Consider the following 24,571-nt stretch of genomic DNA (forward strand, 5'->3'; position numbering starts at 1 on the left):
CATTTGATATCTGGCCCATGTCTTGTGTGCCATCTTAAACCTGGCCGTTATCACCTCTGCCAAACCCGGGCCATGTTTGGCCCACATGCTGTATGCCAGTGCCGGATGAATGGCAGATGAATATATATATATATATATATACACAGAGGTGGACAGTAACGAAGTAAATTTACTTGAGTATTGTACTTAAGTACACTTTTTGAGTATCTGTACTTTACTCGAGTATTATTTTTTCTGGAAACTTGCGACTTTAACTTCACTACATTTGAAAGACAAATATCGTACTTTTTACTCAACTACATTTATATCAAGGTCCCCAAGTAGAAAGTCGTTATATGTAGCAGTTTTTACAACGAGTGCATTTTCAGATTCACTGAACCCTTTTTTTCTGCGAAAATCCGGCCTGCGATCTGCCAGGACCTTCCTGTGTTTTCTGCCTAGTTTTGAATGGACATTTGGCTGATATTTTCTACGAAATCTGGCAACCTCGGGATCTTTCCCACTAAACTAATGTAAACGTCCGCGCTACTGCACTCTAAAAAGGCATGTGTTAACTCGTTAAAGCCCTTTGGAAAATTAACCATGTTTTTACTATAGTAACCATAACTATGGTATTTCCTGTAAAATCACAGTATCCACAAATTTACTATTATCTCACTATAGTATATAAACTATATATATAAACTTAGGCCTACTGGTAAATTGCTGCTAAAAACTGGTCAGGGAAGTATATAAATCTGAACATTATTTTATTGTCAAAACACTGCACATAAATACATATATTCTTTGCAAACAAATGATCAAAAAGTAGGCTAAATGAAAACACATGTTGTGAAGTTCACTGATTTCTGAGCATTTTATGAACACTGATCAGTTGATGGCAAAATTCAAAAAGACGGGTCTTTGGTGCAACCTGCACACCCATGGCTATACTGAGAGAGTATGATCCAGTTTTCGGAAGAGATTAAAGGTTTGTTTTCTTTTCAATGTTTGCTTTGTTTGCCTAAAATGAACCATATCATAGACTTCACTATCTCTTTGAAAAAGAACTTTGTAACTTTTAAACAAGTATTAAAATGAGTTCAATGTAGCTGTAGGAGTGTTAAATAAAAATAAAGATGATTATCTTCATTCAGTTGTTCCATTTCAATATGTTTTGTAACATAAAAGCTCTTAATTCCAAAGATAATACAAGCTAATCAGTGTATTCAGTAGGTTGCATTAGTGGCATATGGTATTGTAAATATACAACAATGCGACAATAAAACAATGCATTTACTATTTACTTTTGATACTTAAGTACTTTTAAAAACATGTACTTCCGTACTTTCACTTAAGTAAAAATCTGTCTTTACAACTTTCACTTGTAGTGGAGTAGTATTTGACCAGTAGTACCTGTACTTTCACTCAAGTAAGGAAGTTGTGTACTTTGTCCGCCTCTGTATATATATATATATATATATATGGCATTTTCCTCAAAAATATTTGAAATGGATTTTAAATGTGGGTCAAGATCGGCAATACTTATGTGGCCCACATATCTATATTTGACATCTGGGCCAAATACTGCATTTGACATCTGGCCCATGTCTTGTGTGCCGTCTTAAACCCGGTACCATCTCTGCCAAACCTGGGCCATGTTTGGCCCACATGCTGTATGCCAGTGCCGGATGAATGCCAGCTGTGCCAGATGCATGCCAAATCTGGGCCAAATTTGTTTGCTGACTGGGGAGCTGGGAACATGCAAAATATGCAGAGCGGGGGGCGCGAGGACTGGGAGGAAAGCCAATTAAAATGCTCGGACCTAGTGTTTTGATTGGACGAACATTTCTTGGTCCTACACCTTCCACAGAATATATATATATATATATATATACAGATAAATACATTTAGACCACTTAACTTAATGATTTTATACTCACTCAATGGCTTTTCTGTGACATTGTTTACAAGCTGTTTCTTTGACGTCTTGAAACTCTGAGCGATTACATGAGATGTGATTCATTCCGGTAGGATGTTTATTTCAACACCTTCTGATGATCGTTCATGTTTATTTGCTGTAGTAACTAGTAGGGGTGTAACGATTCATCGATATGGATCGATGCGTCGTATCGTCAGACATCATATCGATGTATCGATGCCATGCGTAAAATATCGATATCTGTAGTATAAATATGCACCTATATTTGGGCACTGTCCACATTTTCACATAATGTCCTTCTATGCATTACTGCCAACACGTGCATTCTCGTTCAAACTCACGCATCAGGACTGGATATAAGGATTGCCTGAAGGCACAAGGCGAGCATAAAAGACGCTCGGGATTGTTTGCGGACCAGTCGAGTGCTGTGTGAGAAGTTTTCTTCACCGTGTGAATACTAAATTGAGCTCTCTTCCGCATTTTTGTGCATGGATAAATCAATACAGACAAAATTACATCAAAATGCACGTTTTGGCGAATATCCAAGCAAATACAGTCGGTTAGGCATATGTCTTAACATAAACACTCATACTCGCTGGGTATGAGAATCGATATCGTATTGTATCGTATTGTATTGTGACGAACCATCCGATTTACACCCCTAGTAATGCTTCTTCTGGCGCTGCTTTTATTTGAATTCACATGTGCATTACCAAAGCCGCTTTAGACAGTGTGCAGTACCGCCACATACTGGAGTATGGTAAAAGATTCCATTTGTATGTAAACCAATCTCATGCAATTTAACTAATTGGATCTGAAATGTTTCAGACCCAGTTTTATTTAAAACCTATTCAGAATTTTTAACTGATTAAATCTAACAGTTTTGACAGTTAACAGATTTATATTGATTCTAAGTAATCGGAATTTTAAAAAAACAAAAAACGATTATTTAAATAAAATCAAATAGATGCAAATACTTAATAAAAATTGTGCCAAAAATTATTTTTTTGAGTGCATATGAGCTCAAATAGCATCTAAAACCTGTGACATCAGCAGATAAGGTGTCAGAGGGAGGCTTTTTATATGTCCCTTGAGTTGGCATTCTCATTGAGGTGTTGCGTGAACAGAAATATGCAGGTGAAAGGCAAGTTGAATGGGAAAGTGTCTTGTTCGCTTTATTCTTTTGTTCTTTGATTTGTTGTTTGTTCATTTTTTGATTTGTTCTTCTGTTCATTCTTTGAGTTTTATGAATTTCTGTTAATTTCCAATTCAATTTTCAATTCAAATTTATTTTAAATTCAGGAATTTAAATGGCAGTTCTAAGTGTCGCACAGCTTGGACTAATAAAAATGTACACTCACTCAGACAGACATCACCATTTTCAGTCATGTCCAAATTTAAATGAACTCTAAGTGAACTGTGGATTTAAAGGTTACATTAGGATAGTCCAGAATCAGATTGAATCGGATGGGATAGAATGGAATGGTACTTTATTAATCCCCTATGGGATATTTAAGCATTAAAGCAATAAACAATCAAATGTGAATAGAATAGAAAAACAGCAATAAATGCAATGTGGTACGGAATTAGATTCATTCAAAAACAGATCCTAAACGAAACACCGCTGTGTTTGCTTTGAGATGCGCAGCAGCTCAGCTTGGCTTTGTTTGGAACTTTTTTTGTTGATGAAATAGAGCAAAACAGACAATAGTGTTCTTAAAATGTAAGTCGCTTAATATTAACTTATTGAACTGTTGTACAAAATCATTTTCACATTTGCAAAATCCCTTACAATCGTTAAAGACCTGTCACTCACCTCAGTTCATTGCATTCTTGCAAATGTCCATTATAATCAATGAATTTCTCTACACTGCACAATTAATCTCTTATTTACATTGTGTCTACACTTTTGTTTGTTATAATGAGAGGATTCATAAGCATGTGAGCACTAAACAAAAACTCTGGTGTTTTAACCTACATTGCTCCACACTGCACAAATATGTTGTAAATAGAAACCTTTGACACACTCCAGAGTGCAAACACAAATACCCACTGATGTTTGCAAAATTTGTTTCGCCAATATGGTGTTATTAGTTTCAACTGAGGCTGCACCCTCTAGCAACCCCCTCACCCCCACCCCTTAGAATTAGGCCTGATCGGGTAGGTCACACTGGTGATCCTAAATATTTTTTCAGTGACACACAGTAATTTTGAAACGGTCTCACTATAGAACCCTGTGAGGGTACATAATGTTAATGCATCACAATACCAACAGTGTTTACAAGAGATTTGTTGACTAATGGTTCTATAAGACATTCAATTGAAAACCATGAAAACATCAAATAGACCTGTAACATGAATTTACATCGGGCTATAAAGAGAAGGGACATTACCTTCTCGTTTTTATAAGTCCACGGAGCCAGAGCGGTTTGATGGTGAGGGATTGTGTTGCATGGCACAGAGAGATGAATGGAACTTTCCAGCGACTCCTTAAATCAATAACGTACTTAGGATTGCCTTGCTTTTCTCTGCAGAGGATTTGCACTATCACACTCAAGGCATTCTAGAGCTAGCTATCTCATTAAGCAAATCTTCCTCTCGCTGGCCATCCAGCAGTCCACCGGTATTGCAGCTCACAAAATAATAGGCTTGAATCATGGGAAAAGTGTCAGTTTTGTCAGCTTGCCTATGTATGTCTGTCTACAGGAAACACACAGAGAATGCTACAGAAGACAGCATGACCAAAAAAGAAAAAAAAATGGCAGATGGAGCTTGAACAGATGATCAGGATTCATCTTTTCAAAAGATGACACGCTGAACAATTCCTCTCTCTCTCTCTCTTTGAGTGATGTTGAAGATGTTAAACCACTCTTTGCAGGAACAATGGATGAGCATCGGGATGTGTCCTGTAAAATTCATATGGTGCTCCGTGCTGTTGTCTTACTTGGCGGTGACAACAGCTCTCCCCGAAAATTAGACCTAACTGATGCTCCAGACACAAGGACGTTCAGTGGCATGTTTTTAAACATTGATGTGTTTTCCAACAATATCTCAGTCTGATCTGGAAATGCTGCAGCTGTAAATAATTTAGTTTGCCCATCTTGCACTGAAGCAGTGGGTCAGGAGAGGGAGACGGAGAGACGGCCATGATTGGCATTCCTGACTCAGCTCCACTCGTGCAGGCTCCTTCCATCTGTGCCCAAGGCCCGAATTACTGAAAGCCAGTCTTTTTTTTAATGAGACTGGGCCTGCGAGGCAACATGCCCATTAATCAATAACTCAAGCTGAATAGGTACAGCTCCAGAAGCCGTGTTAGTGTATAAACAGGAAATTACTATCAGAGGGAAGTTGTGGGTGTCTGGTCTTTTAGCAAATGTGACAAAGCTATTACAAACCAGGCCCCGCTCTGCGAAAGATTACACGATGGTGTTGTTTGCCGTATAATTAACCGTTATAGGCACAGGAAGCTGTTACCGGATCTTGTTGTGAAAAAGCGAGCCTGGAAGGCCTTGTTTTTGTTTGGGGAGTGATGTGTCTTGCAGCTTTGGCTTGTTTTTGTAATTTAGCATCGTTTTTATTATAATAAGTGAATACGCATAATTTCTGCAGATACCAAGGAGGATTTCCATCTTGATTTGTTTGTTTGTTTTGCTCCAACAGCGCTGTGTATCCATGGTAATGCTGGCCTATTTAACTTCACTCTCACTGTACATGCTTGTGGGCAGAATGATATTTTGGGCTGACAGAATTAGCTGTAGCTTTTAGCTTGATTTGCTTGCATTCCATTAAGCTAAGTTCACTCATAAATAATAGCCCCAGTGCCTAAACGAGGCTTAATCCACTTTCATGGGCCCGAATATGCAGGTCTGCAACTGTGCTAGAAGTCCATAGTTTGTTGCTAATAATCTGATCATTAGCAAAGCCAACACGCCTAATTTTCTTAAAGCTAATCTCCGCTACAAGATAATCGGGGGGATTATTTCTATCGTTTGCTGCCTTGACCGTCCCTTACCCATGAGGAGTTATCAATAATCATCCTCCCACATTAAGCCTTCTTATTTCCACTCCATAGTGCCAAATAAAGCTGTTGGTAATCACAACAGTTAATTGTTGTAATTACAAGAGTGGATGAGCGCCATACAAGCTTTAATATCAAGTACAGCCGGCATCCATACATCCACTCGGCTCTGCTCCACAGCCCTGTCAATCTCTTTGCCTAACGACCTCAAACTTTAAACAGCGTGTGTAATTAGTGCCTTGTTGCCCGGCTTGCCTCTGTCTTTCAGGATGGTTCAGGGTGAACAGGAAGCTGGAACGCCAGCGGAGGCTGAAGATTGAGTAACTGGAGACATTTTGTCAATACTTCATATCCTGTATCGCATTTCAGCAGCATATTACCTGGGTAACCAGGTAGAAGGATGCATTGAATCAACTCTTGGCTCTTCAAAACATAAACAGCAATGAGAGCAGAGTGTACCACCAAAGTTGAAAGAGGTCTATAGTGACAGATGTTAACAAAATCAAAGAAGAATCTGCAATGAATTTGTGGCTCAAGAGACTTTGAATGAGTCAGTCTGTAGAAAATATGAAGTATTGGATGAATGTGCGGGAGATACGTGACTTAGGTGCTGTGAAGGTAATTTTCTTTTGAGGACTCGCCCAAGGCAGTTTGAACTGGGGTTATTGAACCGCTAATGTAAAACTCAGAAACAGCAGTGCTGTATCTATCAATAAGTTCCTAGGAGGTTTGCCTTTCGAATGTTAAAATGTTTCAATTATTTTAGACTTTTTAAAACTCGCTCCTCAAAAAGTCAGTTTACTGTACAGAAATTCAGTGCACGAGAGCACTACTGATATTTAACATCGCATTGAGTTAACACAGGTAATGATACATTGCCTGTCCAAAAAAAGTCTAGAATTGGATCATTATTGTGTTGAACCCAAATTGTGAAATAGTGGTTCAGTGAGTACGAGGAATTATTTTCATGTATGCATTGGCCACCACTGAGTCCTGACCTTCACCCTGTTGAAAGTCTGTACAGAGTGGTTTAACTCTTCCATTGTCAATACAAGATCTTGACCAAAAATAAATGCAACTCTTAGTGGAAATAAATGTTGTGATGTTGCATACTGTTGTTCAAACAATGCCACAATGAAAGAAAACAATGTTAGAAGAACTAAGGCGGTCCAACGAAATAACGAGTGTGAGAATCTTTTTTCAATGGCCAGTGTAAAGTCCCCCAGCACATCCCAAAGAGATTCAATGGGGTTAAGGTCAGGTCTCTGTGCTAATCTTTCACAATTTGAGCCTGATGAATCTTGGCATTGTCATCCTGAAATATATGGACGTGGGTACATCTTTTAACATGGTTGTTTGAGAAATAAAAAGCTATGCACTGCATGAGTTAGGGTAGCATTTTGGATTTTTAGCTTCTGGTGGCACTACAATAAAAGTTAATGTTGAGAAACATGTTGTAGATGCTGTATGGCTAGTTACTTTTGCCTATTTTTTTAATAAATTAAGCCACAGAAGAACTGCTGTGCATCATGATTCAATAAATATGTAGAGAGTCGCCAACTACTGGCGTAATGATCTAACCTGCTGAAACAGTAACTGAAGAAACCCCACTATTAATGCATAGACTGACAGCCTCTCTTGTTATTTTTATTATTTCTTTTAATATTTATACATGAACCATACATTTTAATAACAGTAACATTTTTATATTATAATTTAATAAATTAAAATACATTAAAATACTTTTTGTGATTTGGCTATTGAAATGATTAACTAATAAATTGATTAATTGATTAATAAAAACATGAACATTGTGTTTAAATCCATTCCTATATCCCCAATACCTTTTAATTGGAAAAAATATATATTGATATATAGCTGGGGGTCATAATAAATTATTTTTTCATTGTTGAGAAACTGGATGATTCACGTGAGCGTGTTTCTTTTCCCACAAGTTCCTATTGTCACATGACTAAAATAACTACTGTCACAACCTGGAAACCCTGAAAAATTTAGTATCCTTCCTGTCAGGAACAAAGATTTATGTGTTTATAAAGATGTAGAATATGGAGGCCTGGGGCATGAATTTGTATTCTGTGGTTGTCCATCAAAAGATCCTCATGTGCCGCATGCTTGGATTGGCAATGATACAGTGGTGCTAAACAGAGGGCTAAGATGCACATGAGCAAAGGAGTCTCTATCCTGTTTGAGTGTGTGCGCGCGTGTTTTTGTGACAAATGAGGACATAAATTTGTATAATGACAAGGGTATGACATAGGTATTACAAGGAGAAGGTGACTTTTCAGGACATTACCCCATGTCCCCACTTTTCAAAACGCTTATAAATCACACAGAATGGAGTGTATTGAAAATCTGAAATAGCACAAAGTTTCCTGTAAGGGGTAGAGTTAGGTGTAGGGTTGGTGTAGGGCAATAGCACATACAGTTTGTACAGTATAAAAACCATTACGCCTATGGGCTGTCCCCACTTTTCACAAAAACAAACGTGTGTGTGTGTGTTTGGTGAGAGACCTAGCAGGTTTCAAAGCATTGATACATTTATTATTCCATTAAACCTAGCTGAGGTCAGAGCACCTCATTAGACCGGGACTTTGAGCAGAGGCTCGCTGAAGAATTAATCTGCGGAGAGAGTCACGCCGAATTATTCCTTTTTCTATGCTTTGTATTTCATATGCCTCCTTCTCTTGCCTTTCAGCAGAAATACCAACAACACAAGCATCTCAGACTGATCCGATGCAGCTTGCCATGTATCCGTCTGTTTTTAATCAATCAGTCAGAGATCCTCAGTGGCGATACTAGAACATAACCTTTCCCCTGCTTTAAACGAATGCCTGAAAGGATCTGGAAACGTCTTAGAGGAATTGGGTGAGGGCACGTCCGTGAGAGTGTGTCTGAGTCACCGTCGCCTCTTTTCCGTTAATGAGCAGCCTCTGTGTCACTTCTCTCTGTGTTTTTGTGTACCTGCGTGTGCGAGTTAAGCATCACAAGCAAACAGAACCTAACCAGCGCTCATTCCAAAGAGAGTCTTTTGCAAACTCTAGTTTATGGGCACCGGCTAATGGTTTTCTTGTGTTTGTTTACCCCTGTTTACCAAGAATCTGCGCCAGGGACTTTGGGGAAAAGCCTCACGATGTCAGCAACTTGGCAAACACAGAAATTCTAGGCAGGAAAGGTTATTAAAATAGAGAAGAGGAAGAGAATTAACAAAAAAAACAGAGATACAAAAGAGAATTGGGTAAGAAAGAGCCAAGGAAGCAGTGTTTGTGCATTTAAGGGAATTCAGAAAGAGGCCTTAAAGGAATATTCTTGGTTCAACACAAGTTAAGCTCAACTGGCAGCATTCGAGGCATAATGTAAGGCACATACAAGTGAAAGAGGACTTTTTGTAGTACTTAAAAGCTCAGTACATTACAGTACATTAATTCTGCTAAACTTGTGTATTATTTGATCTTTAAAGGTGTTCTGGTCATTTTGCATTGTTGTCATGGCAACAGTCTTGTAAAATTGGATATATAGTCACTGAAAAGGTTATTAAGAGGCTGTTTCACACTAAAACCACATTTAAACATTGTTAATGTCTTGTGTTTCTACTATTGAAATAGTGAGTAATTTATAGTTTACGGATTGGTCCCCATTCACCACCATTTATAAGTGCCTCTCTGCAGCCCAGATTTTTGATCATTCTTTTTAAAAAAAGGACCAGTCGAAAATCACTTTTGTGGTTATCAATATTATAAGTGCTTTCGACTGAGCTTTATTTGTACTAAACCTAGAACATTGCTTTAACAGAGAGAAACAGTCAGGATTTAATTGTGGTGCAAGCTGGAATGTGATCCTGCTGCCCGTATTATGCATTCAGCAATTACCTATTAACAATTATTATTATTATATTTTTTTTTTTTACTAATTCTGATTGGGAATTTTGATTGTGTGGTATTAAGCAAAATAGGTGAGTGCCATTTAGATGACAGACATTTCTCACTCCTCTTTCAAGGCAAAAAACAGCTGTGCTTTTTGGGAGTTGTACAAGAAAAAAACCTCTGAAATAGAAAGAGGGCAATAGGGATTTCCTTTATCTTTACACCTTGTTGTGATCAGATTATCTTCCCCACTTCATGTGGAAATTGGTTGCTGCTAGAAAGAGGTCACCTATCTATCACTTGATATTCCAGTGGCGCAGTGATTTAATGCTCAAATCACATGCGCAAACATGCCCACAGAAGCGGGTCACGTATTCTGGTTAATCTTGATTATGTTCCGTACTCATGATATGTATTTGTTTGCTGAGTGCAATCAGATTTGATTTTCACAGACTGCTTCTCATTTTCATAAGGGCGTCAGTGATTAGGATTCCAGCGCGTGCACTTATCAGGTTTATAAGCAAGGCCTGAAAGGAGAGACCTGATTGGTAATGCATACTTGAGCAGTATGGGATCAAACAAGTTATTAGGTGGAACAGCATCGCCCCCAGCCTGTAAAGCCTGCGATTTAGAGATGGTGGCAGAGGAATATTTCCTGTCTATGACAACATGAGCCAATACTTTGGTGTGCGTCACACATGTGTCACTGTCACTTCCTGGCATTTTTTGAGGTCTGTGGCATTATGAGGTAATGATATTCTGGTTAAATTTGCCTCTCGTTTATAGTTTACTGGGAAAATAAAGAGAAAAGTGTTAAGGGATAAATTGTTTGAATAAAACAAGGACAATGACATTTAAGAAAAATACATTATAAAATTTGAATAACTCCTTTTTATCACAAGCACATTTTTAAATCCTGAATTAAAATTCATTTTTATATTTTTGTGTGGTGTAAAGTTAAAAACGTCATGGTGATGCATCCGCCCTGATATAATGAGGAGAAAAAAGTAAAGTCTATAGTGGTGTGAATCTCCACAAACATAATGGTATATATGAATGGGGAAAAAATGTTATTGAAAAATAAGTTTAAAAACCTTTTTAAGGAAATTTCTGATTAAAATGATTGATTTATTTTAAAGTTACTGAATTTTGTGATTATTACTATTTTCGTTAGCAGTACTTTCTTTATTGTTAACAATAATAACAATAATATGGGGTGGGGTACCATTGTGCATAGTCTAGAAAATACAAGTTAAAACTTGAAAGAAAGTTATTGAGAGCTACTTCAGAGAAGCTCATTTAAAGCACACTGACCTGATACATTGTTGAAACTCGATTTGGTTTAATAGAGGAAAGGCATGCTTTGAATTAAAAGCACTGGTCATTGGACTTGGGGTGAATTAACATAATGTTTTCACTAGAACTTAAAAGGATGGTTTAATTATGTTTTAATGAAACGTAAATTTGCCTGTCTGTCTGATTGCCAGTGGCCAGATGCTCTAATCAGTCTCTTTTTCTTTCTTTTTTCAATCAGAGAGCGGACAAAAATTCTTCTTTTGGGATAGACCTGCTGAGAGTCCGTATTCAGGTGTTAAACCCCCTTGCAGCAAATATTAAACTCTCCATTTGCAATAAGTCTTTAAATTAAATATGTGTTCTTGATGGTAAGCCCTTGTGTGTGCGATTAATTCTATTACCTGCGTTCAAGACCTAAACCTAGAATTCCGGAGGACCTCATTAATGAGGTTTTTAATAAGGATTAGGATGTCAGGGTTCCAGTGCCTTTCAGACAACGCTTACCTACCACACAAACAAATCTTATTATTTCTTCGTTTGTTATTTTCTGTGGTGCAATAGCAGTGCGGAGGAGACAAAGTGCTCCCTGTGGAGCTGGAATGAGTTTTCTCTGTGAAGGGGCGTTACCTCTCTGTCACAGCAGGCACAGGAAATGCAGAGGTAATGAACGGTGACAATGACACGCCATGTCGCCCAGCCCACAAACCAGATGCTAACAAGAAAAGTGGCCACAGTCAGAGAATGATAAGGTGTCCGAAGTTCCCGTAACTTTTTTGTTCCACTCAAGAAAGCAATTCATACAGGTTTGGAACAACATGAGGGTGAATAAATTATGACAGAATATTAATTTTTTTGTCACTTCAACAACAATTCTGTTGTTGAAGTGACAAATTCTCCTCACAATTCTCCTCACCTCACCTATCATTCATTTCTTTAAAGAGACTGAAGAATCATATTTACATAATATGGCATCTAATCATATTAATCACAGACGGAATGCTTATTATTAGAGCAAAATTATGAGGTATAAGCCAACATCATGAATATAGCCTCGAGCAAAACATATCCCAAAATGTGAAGATAACAATGTGATGAGAAGCAAAATGTAAACACAAATAAACAGCTCTTTGGCAGTGAGACAAAAGGCTTCTAGACAATTGTGAGAACACACAGCACATTTACAAATGAAAAATGGGTCACTGAGGGAAATTTATGGATAGGAAGCTCATTATAGCAAAATTGTGCTTGAAAAACTACCTCCCAAAGTGCTCTTTCTTGCAACCTTATAGATTTATTCTTGTCCTCAGCTGACAGTGATGCATATGTACCAAACGTTCCTGTAAACACACCAATATTTTCTTATTTATTCACCAGTGAGTTCCTAGAATAAAAAGTTATTTGTTAAACTCGCTATTGATTCGATTCTGATTTAATTTTCTTACAAGCAAGCCCAGGCAGAACATCCCATGCTCTCAATATGCTTTGCACAAATATATATGACCCGTGACACGCCTATTACCTCTAACATTGTATCACAAAAATTTTGCAGTGAATTACATCTGGCACACAGACAGGTTATGGATTTTAGCCACTCCTGAGCTCCTTAAGCCTGCTTTTCCTCTTCCCAAAAGCCTGTCCTTGACACATGGAGCTTGGTAGAGATTGGTGACAAGCCTTTCACTTTAGTCTTAGCTGTAGCTGTGGCTCAGACGGGTTTAAGATGGCTGCCCTTTACTTTTCGTCCTGAGAGGTGCTGGAGAGTGAGACGGGAGAAACTGGCACACCTCTGAGAGGACCTTAATCCGTCACCAGCGGATCCAGCTAGTGTCCTAAATCTGCTAAACAGCCACTCACGAATTGGTGTGTGTCTTAGAGTTAGCATGCCTAGTTTCATTTGTGTGTGTGTGTGTGTGTGTGTGTATGTGGGGCATGCAAGTGAGATCCTGTCCCTCTGAGCACATTCTCATCTTCAATTATTTTAGCTCAGTCATCCTGAATGCCGCTGACAGGATTAACATTGCTCAAGAAAATGTCAGAATCACAAATGTCGGAATCATAAAGGCAACGTTGTCTTTATTTACGCAAAACAATTTTAAAACGTCAGAGAGCATCCGCTTTTTTGGCAGAGAGGTCACGCATAAAAACTATGCAGTTGGCCTGATGAATAGTAGCGCAGAACTGCTGGGCCAGCGATGGAAAATGTGGGGATTGTTTGATCAGGCAAAGATGCGAGAGCTGATGGCTGCCAAAATCCAGCACCCGAAGCGCTTGTGTTCCGTCACGCAAGAGGAAGCACAGTGCCTCTGAACGCCAGGTTTGTTAACGGTGCCTGAGAAATGCTTTCTGATCGACAGCCTTGCCTCATTGCTACTTAAAAATCTGAAGTTTTTTATTATCGTACACCTGATGAATTGGCGAATAATCAGTTTTTTCCTCGATATGTTTGTTTGGTCTTCAGACCTTCACAAGAGCTGCTAATTAATGCACCAGATGCTTAAAAGTGCAGCTTTGGCCTGTCTAATTGTCTAACGTACTTCCCAGCCAAGCAAAGAGGGAATACCTATAGTAAATTTCCAGGAAAAGTACCAAAAAAGACTCGAAACTCTGCTGGATAGACAGGTTTCCCCTGAGTGATCTTACATCTGCTTGTCTTACTCTGTACAGGCATTATCAGCCAAGCAGCAGCCACATGAAAGAATACAAGCGTTTCTGTGCTGTTAATATTCCTGACTGAACCGAGATGCATCTCGTCCAGCCCCAGGATATTTTCAGCATTTTCTGCAGCATCGCAAGCTGTGCAGTGGCGGGGGTGTTTAAGTTGAAACCATGTCCCCCGGACCTTTTGCTCCCTGCCACCCCAGGTTAGAGCATGTCACTTTTGTTCAGACTTGGCAGCGGCGGTTTGCCTCTGTGAATATCACTCGCGGGGATGTGAAGACGCCTGCTTGTGCCTTGTGAAGGAGGGAGCTGTCACTAAACGAAGGCAAACTTTCTGAGGATACTTCAGGGAGACACAGAGACCTAAAATGGCATGGTTCTTGTTGACACGGTAAACATATGTCACGCACTTGAAGATTAAACGATGGCTGCGGCAAGTTTGAGCCCTTCAGCTTTAACAAGTTAAATATGATTAAATAACAACTCTGTGTCATCAAGTCTAGATACAGGCTGACACTATAAATTAGCAGCCACCTGTGAATTTCTGGCCTTGTTAGCATTCTGTGATGCCTACAAGAGGTTAGAATAATGTTAGCAAATACTCTATACAACCTGTAATTTCACTGAAAGCTTCCTACGAGATGCTTGGCCTGCTTGAAGATATAGTTTCGTCTTTGTGTATTGAGAGAAAACAGTGAAAAACAATATTGACTCCGAGCAAATGTAATTCTGTTATTCCAGTTTCAAGTAAAGAGACGTCCGTCACACAGATAAGGTGGCTGTAGATAAAGCATTTGTGTTTGTCTTGAAGAACAAAGATAAGAAGTGCATTTAATTAGGACCTCAATATGGTCAATACAGCCTCCGGCACTATGTGATTCACTATTATGAAATCTTGATTAGCCTCTTACGATAACAACCTTAATAACTAGATTGAATTCATAGAAATTTTGCTCTGTTCCAATGGAAGAAAAAGTGTATTCAGGAACAGCTAACCTGTAATGAGTTGCCAATCAAATGCATTGGTTTTTAGAGAGATGCACCCAACTCTGAATCCGTGGTTTTCCTTTGCTAATGGACTCTGAGGCTTCTTAGCAACATTTACCATCTCGTTGGCAACAATGCCCGTTTTCACATGCGTTTCTGTGGTTGCGTCGAATCCAGTCGGCACTAAGCCCACAAATACGTCAAGTTACCATGGTGAACGTTACCACAGAGATGCAGAACCTATGCACGTCTCATCGGCACGTTGATTCCATCAGTGTCCACCTCTATCCTCCCCTGCAGGGGAATAGCAAATTAAATAAAATGGCATGATGAATACATCAAAGCAGCTTGATTAAAAAGGAAAGGATTAACCAGAGTCTATATATAAAGACTGAGAGACTGAGGAATGATGGGAAAGACAATATCGCAATTTAACGGAATTACACTTATTGCCCTGACTGCAGAAGGGCCATGTAAATGATATTAAGGGGGATAAGCTTTTAAACACCTCTGAGACAGACTGCCGCTCTCACAGCTTCATTGGATTATCTCGCCATATCTGATGAAAAATGAGATATTCATGCTTTCATTGTAAAGAGACTGACAGTTCAGTTTCTGTGTCTTAGCACGTGGGACGGCTTGTGTCATGATGTGGCGTGAGATGATCCTTGTGAACATGTGCGCACTTTCACGCCAGATCGCACCGACGCCTACCTGAACAATCCATCAACATTGACCTAAAAAAAAACACAGTATATGATGTGTGACAAAACGTCATTTAGTTCCCATTGACACCTGTGTGATCGCTAGTCTGACAGGAACAGTTTAGTGTTGGGTGAGCCATGGGAACAGAGCCCTGCTTTATTTATCCAACTGTGATCAGCCTTTTATCAGAGCCTCACGGAATAGCACCTGTGTGTGTCAGAGCTGTGAAGTCACATGTGAAGATGGCCATCGATGTCTCTAACTCATTTCTCTCCCCTTCAGACGGTCGCTTATCCTCACGCTGGTGGATAGACTCCACACAAACTGTTTTGTGACACAACGCCGTGCTTCCTCTTATCTCTAACCAGTGCTCTGCCATGACAATGGCGTCGTCAGGAGAACTCCCGGTTGAGTATTTGCGCTTCCACAAGTAAAAGCTTAGGGGGACTTATCTACTCATGCGTGATTACCATTTTAATAGGTTTATTTTCAAGTCGAGCTTTTGTGGTTTAAAAAGCATGTGAAAAGTAGAAAAACTCTTAGTTTAACAAATCTCATGGTAAATGTATGGCTCTCAAAAGAAGATATATTTATTCTTTACCTTTTTCTATACTGTTTCTGTACATGCAGTATGTCATATGTGGGGTTTTATTCAACTGCACTTTTGGCCCTATTGAATGTTAAAATATAAAGTCTAGGAAAACACATTTTTTACACTCTCTCTAAGTATTTTTCTTAGTTCTTTTTGCCCTGAAATCATGTATGTGCTTAAAGTGCCCCTGTTATGGGTTATGAAAGGTTCATATTTTGGTTTTGGGAGTCCCGAACAACAGGCTGACATGCATGCAAGGTCAAAAAAACATTTTCATTGTCTTATAATATGCATTTATTTTTACCTTACTTGCTCAACGACTCCCAAACGATACGCTCAACGATTCATTTTTCCAAACCCCTCCTTTGCGTGACGCTAATCTGTGGCGATTGGTCGATTTCATTTCCATTTCATCATGCCATGCCTGATAAAGCAGCGTTTGTGAGTGCAATGCTGCTTTGTGTACGTGTACGTTGCCGGGGGAAACAGCTATTTTTACCGCTCCGAAAGCGGCATCCAATGGTAAAGAATGAATCTGCATTTTCATTCAGACCAATGCGAAAACATGCAGAGCTATAAATGTGAACCGGCATATATATCCCACGGGGGAAGCCCCACCACACATAGAGTGTAAGTCTGTGGGAAACACTGCAGCAGTCTTCAGTAAACTGACTGGGACACAACACAAGGTTGGGGCTATACTGCTGTGGTATTGCTGTAAAAATTAACTTTAACTTGGGCTGCACGATATTGGAAAAAAACTCACATTGCGATATGAAAAAAAAAAGAAAAATTCACCAGATGACTTGAATAGCTCTATTTGGGGGAAAAGAAAAATATGCTAATCAATGATTGGGGTGATTTTGTAGGTGAGTAAATCAGCATAGAAAATAAACAAATTACAAGCATAGATAAATATAATAATACAAAGATACAAATGAAATAAACAGTGCTTTAAATAGTTTATGGATAGTTTATGATGGATAGTTTCATAGTTTAATATTGCAAGTCTGGATCAGGGACAAGGGTAAATCAGTAAAAGTTACATAAATGGCATTTGAAAAGTACCTGAATTAAATAATGAATGTATGGCAAAAATATTTCTAAGTTTTTATGCAGTCTTCACATAAAAAAGTTGTAATCTGTTGATTTGAACAGAACTCAACCCCTGGCACATAAACGTGCCCAGAGTTGAAGAAACACTTGTTGAAGAGGTAGGTTTGTGTACTGAATTTGATAAGCGAGGTTGTCTCGCAAACAAACATCCTAAATGGTGAAGCAGACATCAGTCAATGTCATTCAACAAATAAAATCATTCTGTTGCAATGCCCACTTCCCCCTTCCTTTCCGCAAACCCAGACAGATACATATGAATATGTATTGGCCGTGTGATAATAGAGAAGCCAGGTTTTTCTTAAACAGCACTTTTTTTGACAGGGATGCTGGGTAAGGAACAGTTGAACAGAGATTGTTTCCAATACTTGGCTTTTAGCCTCCCTATCCATCAATAATACTAGAGGACGTCAGGATCAGATTGCACCTTATTTATGGAGGAAAGTTGTCACAGGATCTTGAAAAGCGATGACAATATCTTTGTGTAAGTGTGTATTTGTACACTATGTGGGTGTGTGAATGTGGGTAGTATATGCAGCACCCACATGCAAGCCACAAGCTCAGTCTGTTATGTGGGAGCTGTTTGACAGGGAGGAAAAGAATACCACCACGCACATCCCACTCGCAGACACGCTTTTCTGCACAAACAAGCTCACCTGTTTATTCCAACTTACATCCACATACCTTCAAAGCTGAAGTGTATTTTCTACGCTACCAGAATCACCAAATGCTACTGAAAATAATGATTGTTTTCAAAGAGGTTTCCCTCAGAAAACTCTGCCCATCTGTTATTAGGCAGGAAAGTGAGTGCCCCGCCCCTTAACTCGCACCATTGGCTGAGCCACTGTTGCTGTGCGAGGCTGGTCGGAATTCTCAAACAAACAGAGCAATGTTTTGATAGGGCCACGGAGACACAGTGTTTACACTTTTCAGGGAAATAGCCCCACTAATGGCTTACTTTTAGTCGTCTCCGCATATTAAGCTGGGATGAGAGTATTTTAACATTGAAAAAATTACACACTTCAGCTTTAATTAACAAGCTGGGCGGTAGTCAAATGCAAGTCCTGCTCATTGCCTTGGCCTCCTTCGGGGAAGATATATCTTTTCTCTCTTTTTCTCTCTAGCTGTAATTTAACCAACGGGGGCACGATCATTGATGCCAAGCAACATGTCCTTGAATGATAATGAAAAGCCATGAAGCAGATGCAGAAATTCTAGTTTACAATGTTGTTTACTCTGTAGGCACCTCGAATGTCATAAACACATGCGCTCACATTGATTTTCCTTTCCTTCGAAACCAAGTAAACAATGATGCATGAAATCATTTGTCGGTTTGTTTTCTCGGCATACGTCTAACAAAAATGGGGAGAAAGGGGAGAAACAAACAAATAGGCTGCCGACAGTCATGGCCGTCATTCTGCCGTCAACACACGAGTCGGTGTTAACTAGACGGTGAGCTAACAGAGCGCAAGGGAGCAGGAGATGAGACCGCACTTCATGCTCCTCACCTGTTTCCATGACTGTAATTACAGTCTAACCATGTTTTTCCCTCTTTGCAGTCATTTTACAGACTCTTCCCTGTTTCTTTCAGCAAACCTCAGTCACGCTTCTCCAAGCCAGACACACAGGCAAGACTGAGTCTAGGCAGCTGTCACACACACACTGCAGACGAAGCCAGATGAAACAACATCAACATCATTCTGCTAAGGGTTTATTTGATGCTTCTCAGCCTGTATGCTTGTTGTTTCCTTTTGTGAAGTGTCATTATCATGGTATGCCTCGTCAAAATTATGTTAGCGTTGCACAGGAGAGAAGTGATCACAGGCAGATCTCAGAATTGGGCAATTTTCTGGTAAACATGTACCGAATAAAAGGCGTGATGCTGTTGGTAAATGGAGGTGTGTTCTATATGTATTTGCTCATGGGAAAACTACAGTTGTTGGGGCAAGACAAAAATAATGTGAGGAAAGGGCGAGAGAGATGGAGAGAGAGATTAGAAGATGTCTGAAATGCTGTAGCTGGAGGGCAGCTGGTGTTCTCTGTGGTTCTTCTACACAGATTCAGAACACATTGCTACTTTTGGAAGAAGTCCCCTGTTTCACACAGATCTCACAGTAAGAGTCTAGTCAAATGCCTTCGTCTTTTCCATACGGTCCCATAGCTCAGTGGGGATGTGACATAAATGTCAAGACTGTGTTATCTGTGCGAGTGCAGGCACCACTGAGTTCTGGACAGACCCGCCTTGTTATCCCTATTTTTCTTCTTCTTTCTTGTCCCTATCACCCCTCCCTCTTTTACTTCCTCGTCCTTTTCTTCATGAGGCTAATTTATAACATTTCTGGATATTCTGATTTCTAATGCTGAGTCAATCTCTCCGTGAACATGACAATGATGGATGAACACGTAGACAGGGTATTATAAATGCCACATCTGTATTTTAAATGGGTTGGCATGACATGTCAAGCAGTGACAGTGGTGCCCTGCAGTGTGACATGCTCCTTTTAGAACAATTTTAAACATTTTCTACTAATTAGATAATGCTGTTTTATGACTTTATTGTAGTTAAGAGATTGCATAGGATATTTGGACTCTTAAAAATGTATTTGTCTCACAACAGGACTGTTTAAAGGGGTAGTTCACCCCAAAATGAAAATTCTGTCATTTATCACACTACATAAAAAAGATACTTTGAAATGTTTTTTCTCCATACAATGAAAGTATAATATATATCGGGGTCCATTGACTTTTAATGTATAAAAAACAACAACATGTGAGTAAATGATGACAGTATATTCTTTTTTATTTTTATTTTTGGTAAACTAAACTATGCCTTTACATGAGCTGCAAAAACAACTAAAGGTGATTTCAAATGAAAGGGTGACGAAAAGAATGTAAACTATCCCTGAAATATACACTAAACCTGAAAATGTGTGGGTCTCACCAAGGTTTCATTTAATTTTAAAATATCAAAAATACAGTAGAAACTGTAATACTGTGAAATATTGCTACAACTGTTTCTAATTTAATATGTAGTGAAGCCGTGATGTCAAAGCTAATTTTTCAGCAGCCGTTACTCTAGTCTTCACTGTCAAATGGTCCTTCAGAAATCACTCTAATAGGCTGATTTAGTACTGAAAAACATTTCCTATGATTAGCAATGTGGAAACAGGTGTGCTGCTTAATATTTTCATTGAAACGTGATTTTGTTTTTCAGAATTCTCTGAAATAAATAAAACAGAATTTGTTTGAAATAGACATCTAAATGTCTTTAAATTTGTCTTATAAAATAATAACATCCTCTAACCTAAAATATTGATGACAGACACCCTGATCATTTATATTTCTGTACTGAAATGTTGAACATTCTTCTTCCTCTGCAGGTGTAAAGAGGGTTACCGTGGACTTCGTTGTGACCAGTTTGTCCCGAAGACAGACTCCATCTTATCAGACCCAAGTATGTATTTTTGTCACTGTATGTTTTCGTCCAAGGAAAATATGAGGGAATCTTTTTTAATATCATGGAACACATGGAAAAATGAATGTGGTTTGGATAAACACAAAGTTATTGAGTTATTTCCATTCCTACTAGCATGAACAAAACAAAGCCCTTCGGCAACAAAATGCTTCATGATACAGCAAACCAAAGATGAAGAAAATAATTTACTTGTTGTTTACTTGGAGTCTTAGTTTTAGAAGTTTCCTGCCTCTCTAGCATCAGGTGAGTCTCTTAGCCTCCAGGGCTGAGAGTTCTCTGGCGTTTTCTCAGAACCGGGTATTGCTTAAGTAGTTAATTATACCTCTCGCTCTAAGTGCTGAAATTGCCATCACCCTACAATGCCACACTCTCATGAAAATCAGAAAGCATTTGCATATACTATTTTCTCTATGGGAAAGCTGTTCTCTTACTCTGCAAGAGCAGGATTTTGTTTATCTTGACAGATATAGTGTGTAACCCGTTCACTTTCATTGTCCTGCTACACAATGTGATTGCAGATTCTAACAAGGCTCAAAGTGGCTATGAAATGTTATCAAGTAACCATTTTTCATGAAGAGTACATTTCCCCCGCCATTACGAAAGTCCCTGAATTCAAGTAATTGCTTTGCTAATTTTTGGTCGATGCTAAAGTCATTAGCCATTTCTGTGCTAGATGAGTGTCTCACAGGTTAAAAAAAAAAGAGAGAGAGGAGCACAAGTAGCCAGAGGAAAGTTTATAGTCACTGAAAAAGCTGTCAAAGAGAGATGTTTGTTTTCTCATAGGTTGGTACTGGAGAGGTTTGTGAAACCTCACAAAGCCTTGATTCATAAAACCTTCTTCCGGTGACTCAACTCTCCGAGAGCTATTATACCGATATGAAAGGAAGTTGAAGCCAAGGAAGGATAAAGCGGAGAAAAGAGCTGTCCAGTGAACCGCTGAATCTGCAGCGAGGCTGTTTCTCAGAATGGCTTGCGTTGTATGAATTGTCTAGCTTTTGGGGAGTGATCTTTTACAGCAAGTGAGACAGCAACATAAACTCCCATTTAGTGCACTTTGAGTAGCTGACCCCACTGAGTGGCTGGTAATGGGATCTTTCTGTAGCCTTTCTGCCAAGGCCCACTTTGTGTCCCTGATGCTTCTCTTTCATATCTGATTTTCTCAATGAGAACATTTATATCCCTGCTATCCATCATGCCCTGAGATGGAGCCCTCATCTCTAGCAGTGCCATCATCTTCTTCACGGATACACCTACACAGTCCTGCTGGTATTGCCTCCTCCACCCTCCTGTTGACACCATTTAGCATTAAAGCATTCGTAGGCCAGTGCTGTTGCAAATCTGCTAAATGTGGGTGAAGCTTTCAGCATCTATAGTTTTTGTTTTTTGGGGTTTTTTCCATCCATCAATACAACATTGTTAGAGATGAGCCAGTTAATCCAGATTATGCTTGAATTACAATCCTTTCCTGCCATGAAAACAAACACAACAAGCTTTGGATTGACCCGCATGAGGAGCAATCACAGAGCTCAATATTATGTTTTCAGTGTATCTTTATTCCACTCTATAGAGCCCATTGTTTGTTTTTCCCCATTCCTAGTTTGAGCCTGGTGTGTATGGCCCAGTGCATCTTTATTCACTTAACCCACCAAATGAGCCACAAATCACCCCCTGGGGGCGGCTTGGCTTTATCTGCCACCTAGTCTTTTGTCCCCTGAGTTTTTTCACAATCTATCTCTGCTCAACACACTAGCACAAATCATCTGTCGACCGTCGTTTTTGTCTCCATATCGACTACCACATAAGAGATGCTCCAAAGAGCCTTGCTTCTGCTTGGCCCCTGCCTCCCCCCAGCTCCCTGGCATGAGAAAACACTGCGGGTCAGTGTCTGCAGAAACCTAAATATGTGGAATTCTGCACTGTATGAGAGGAGGTGTTAGAAGAGTAGTTCACCCAAAATTTAAGCCATTTTCTCACCTTCATGTTGTTCTAAAGCTGTATGAATTTTTTTTTTTCTTCCACAGAACACAAAGGGAGAAAATTTGTTTTTATGCTCTTTTGGGGACTGATGTTTTCAAGCTGTAAAAACGATGCATAAAAGTATCATCAAAAGTGGTCCACATGTATCGTGCACTATATTTCAATTCTTTTCAATTCAAAGCCAGCTTTTGTAAATTTATAAGGATTGATCTTTAATTTTTACAGTTAAATATCCAGTGTTATTTTACTTACTCATTTTTTTCTGATGTTCTGATTCAGTAATCTAGTTGCAATGGTTAAAAATCTCACTGAAAGAGAATTTTCATAAGCTGTTTTTTTGCAATAAACAAACCTAAAATTAAGTTCATGAGACGAGTAGTGTTGTCTGATTCACAAATCTACTCTTTTAAATTAAATATTTTTAATGATTTGGTTAACAAAAAATGATCTAAATGATTTGTTCATAAATGTTACTCATTTGGTTCTCAAGTTCTGATTTAATAATCTGGTTGTAGCGATTAAAAGCTCACACAAGGGGAAAATGTTCAATGCAGTGTTTTATGCAAAAAGCTATTGTCTTTAGAAGACATGAAATACAGCACACCAGTCATATGAACCACTTTTATGAATGTTTTTGAAGGTTTAACTCCTTTTATTGCAATTGTACATCCAAGAGTGACCAGCATAGTCTTCAGAAACAATTTTTTGTGAGTAAGTGATGACAGAATATTCATTTTTGTGTGGAAGGAGTTTGGTTAGTGAAGCCGTTTTCCAAGCTGTGGATAAACCGGGGGTTCAGCCAGTGACTCAAGGGAGACGGATTTCACGACTGGCTTGCTCAGGGGACAGCGGCCCCTCTCATTTAGGTATTTATCTCTAGAGCATTAGGCTATGTAAGTAAGCCGCACAAAGGAGCTTTTGCCTATTGCTCCAACTAACGGAAGGATTAAGGATTTGATTCATTTTTGTAGTTCTTCCACTCAGTCTCTGAGCGACTGACGTTGATGCAGTGTGCTGGGTCCCATCTCTCTTCAATGGCGTAAATGTCTCCCAAGGGTGACGGGACAACGGATGGAAGGCTGTGGTTTATGGGAGCAGTACATCAGGACCTTGCTGCCAGGATTCGAGGAATGCATGCATATCCGTGCTTAATGACTTTGTGTGTGTGGCTCATGACAGCACAGCGATTATGACTGGATGAATGTGGCAGTTATTGTGGGCAATCAGAGGCAGCCGCAGCATGAATGGGCCAAGCAATGCTGGCAGTAGGGATACGACAGAACCTCTGGATCGTCGCCTGGGCCTTTTGTCTCTCAGAGCCGTGTTGTGTTTTTTAAAAATCTCACCCAATCCCACAAAACACTGCGAATTCAAAAGGCCCAGAGGAGAGACAGTGTGTTAAAATCTCGGGTAGGAGTATTACCAACAATTCTGCTTACATTAGCATTTAAAACAACCTTTAAGCGATTCCTCATACTTCATTGTGCCTGTGCTATGGTGCTGCTGCCAGTAAACAAGGGTTCTGTCCTGATTTGCCACGAATTTAAATCATAAACAGGAATTGGCTAAAACTACCATTCCTTGCATTCTCATTAAGAACTGCTGCACGACCTCTTTGAGAGAAAAAACAGACATTTCGGCTCATTATTTTCCCACAGATCATGTTTAAATTGCCGCATGAATATATGCAAAAACGCAGCGTTGAAAAATTGAGGCTACTATGTGGTCGATTCATCATTTGACAGAAGGTTTTCTGTCACTGTTTGATTTCTGTTTTTTCCCCTCTAAGTATGTCCACTAAAATAATCTTTCTCGGGCAAGCCGCAGTCTATTTAAAAACCTTAGACCACCTCTGTCAGAAAAGCAATTAAGTGTGAGGGTTTCATTTTAATTTAAATGAGATTATATTACAGTGGCGTGAAAAAGGGGACTATTCAAATGAAAAGAG

The 24,571-nt window shown here is 39.2% G+C and overlaps 1 protein-coding gene across 3 annotated transcripts in view; it reads left to right on the plus strand.

Annotated features, from left to right (window-relative positions):
* Nucleotides 1–24,571, plus strand: part of nrg3b (neuregulin 3b) — a 159,985-nt gene that overhangs the window by 117,711 nt on the left and 17,703 nt on the right. For all 3 annotated transcript variants that reach the window (XM_058793285.1, XM_058793284.1, XM_058793286.1), the window contains exon 3: nt 20,552–20,625. In XM_058793285.1, coding sequence (XP_058649268.1) covers nt 20,552–20,625 — 74 coding nt within the window. The remainder of the gene's footprint in view (nt 1–20,551; nt 20,626–24,571) is intronic.

This window comes from Onychostoma macrolepis, chromosome 12 (assembly GCF_012432095.1).
Source record: "Onychostoma macrolepis isolate SWU-2019 chromosome 12, ASM1243209v1, whole genome shotgun sequence".
NCBI lineage: Eukaryota > Metazoa > Chordata > Actinopteri > Cypriniformes > Cyprinidae > Onychostoma > Onychostoma macrolepis.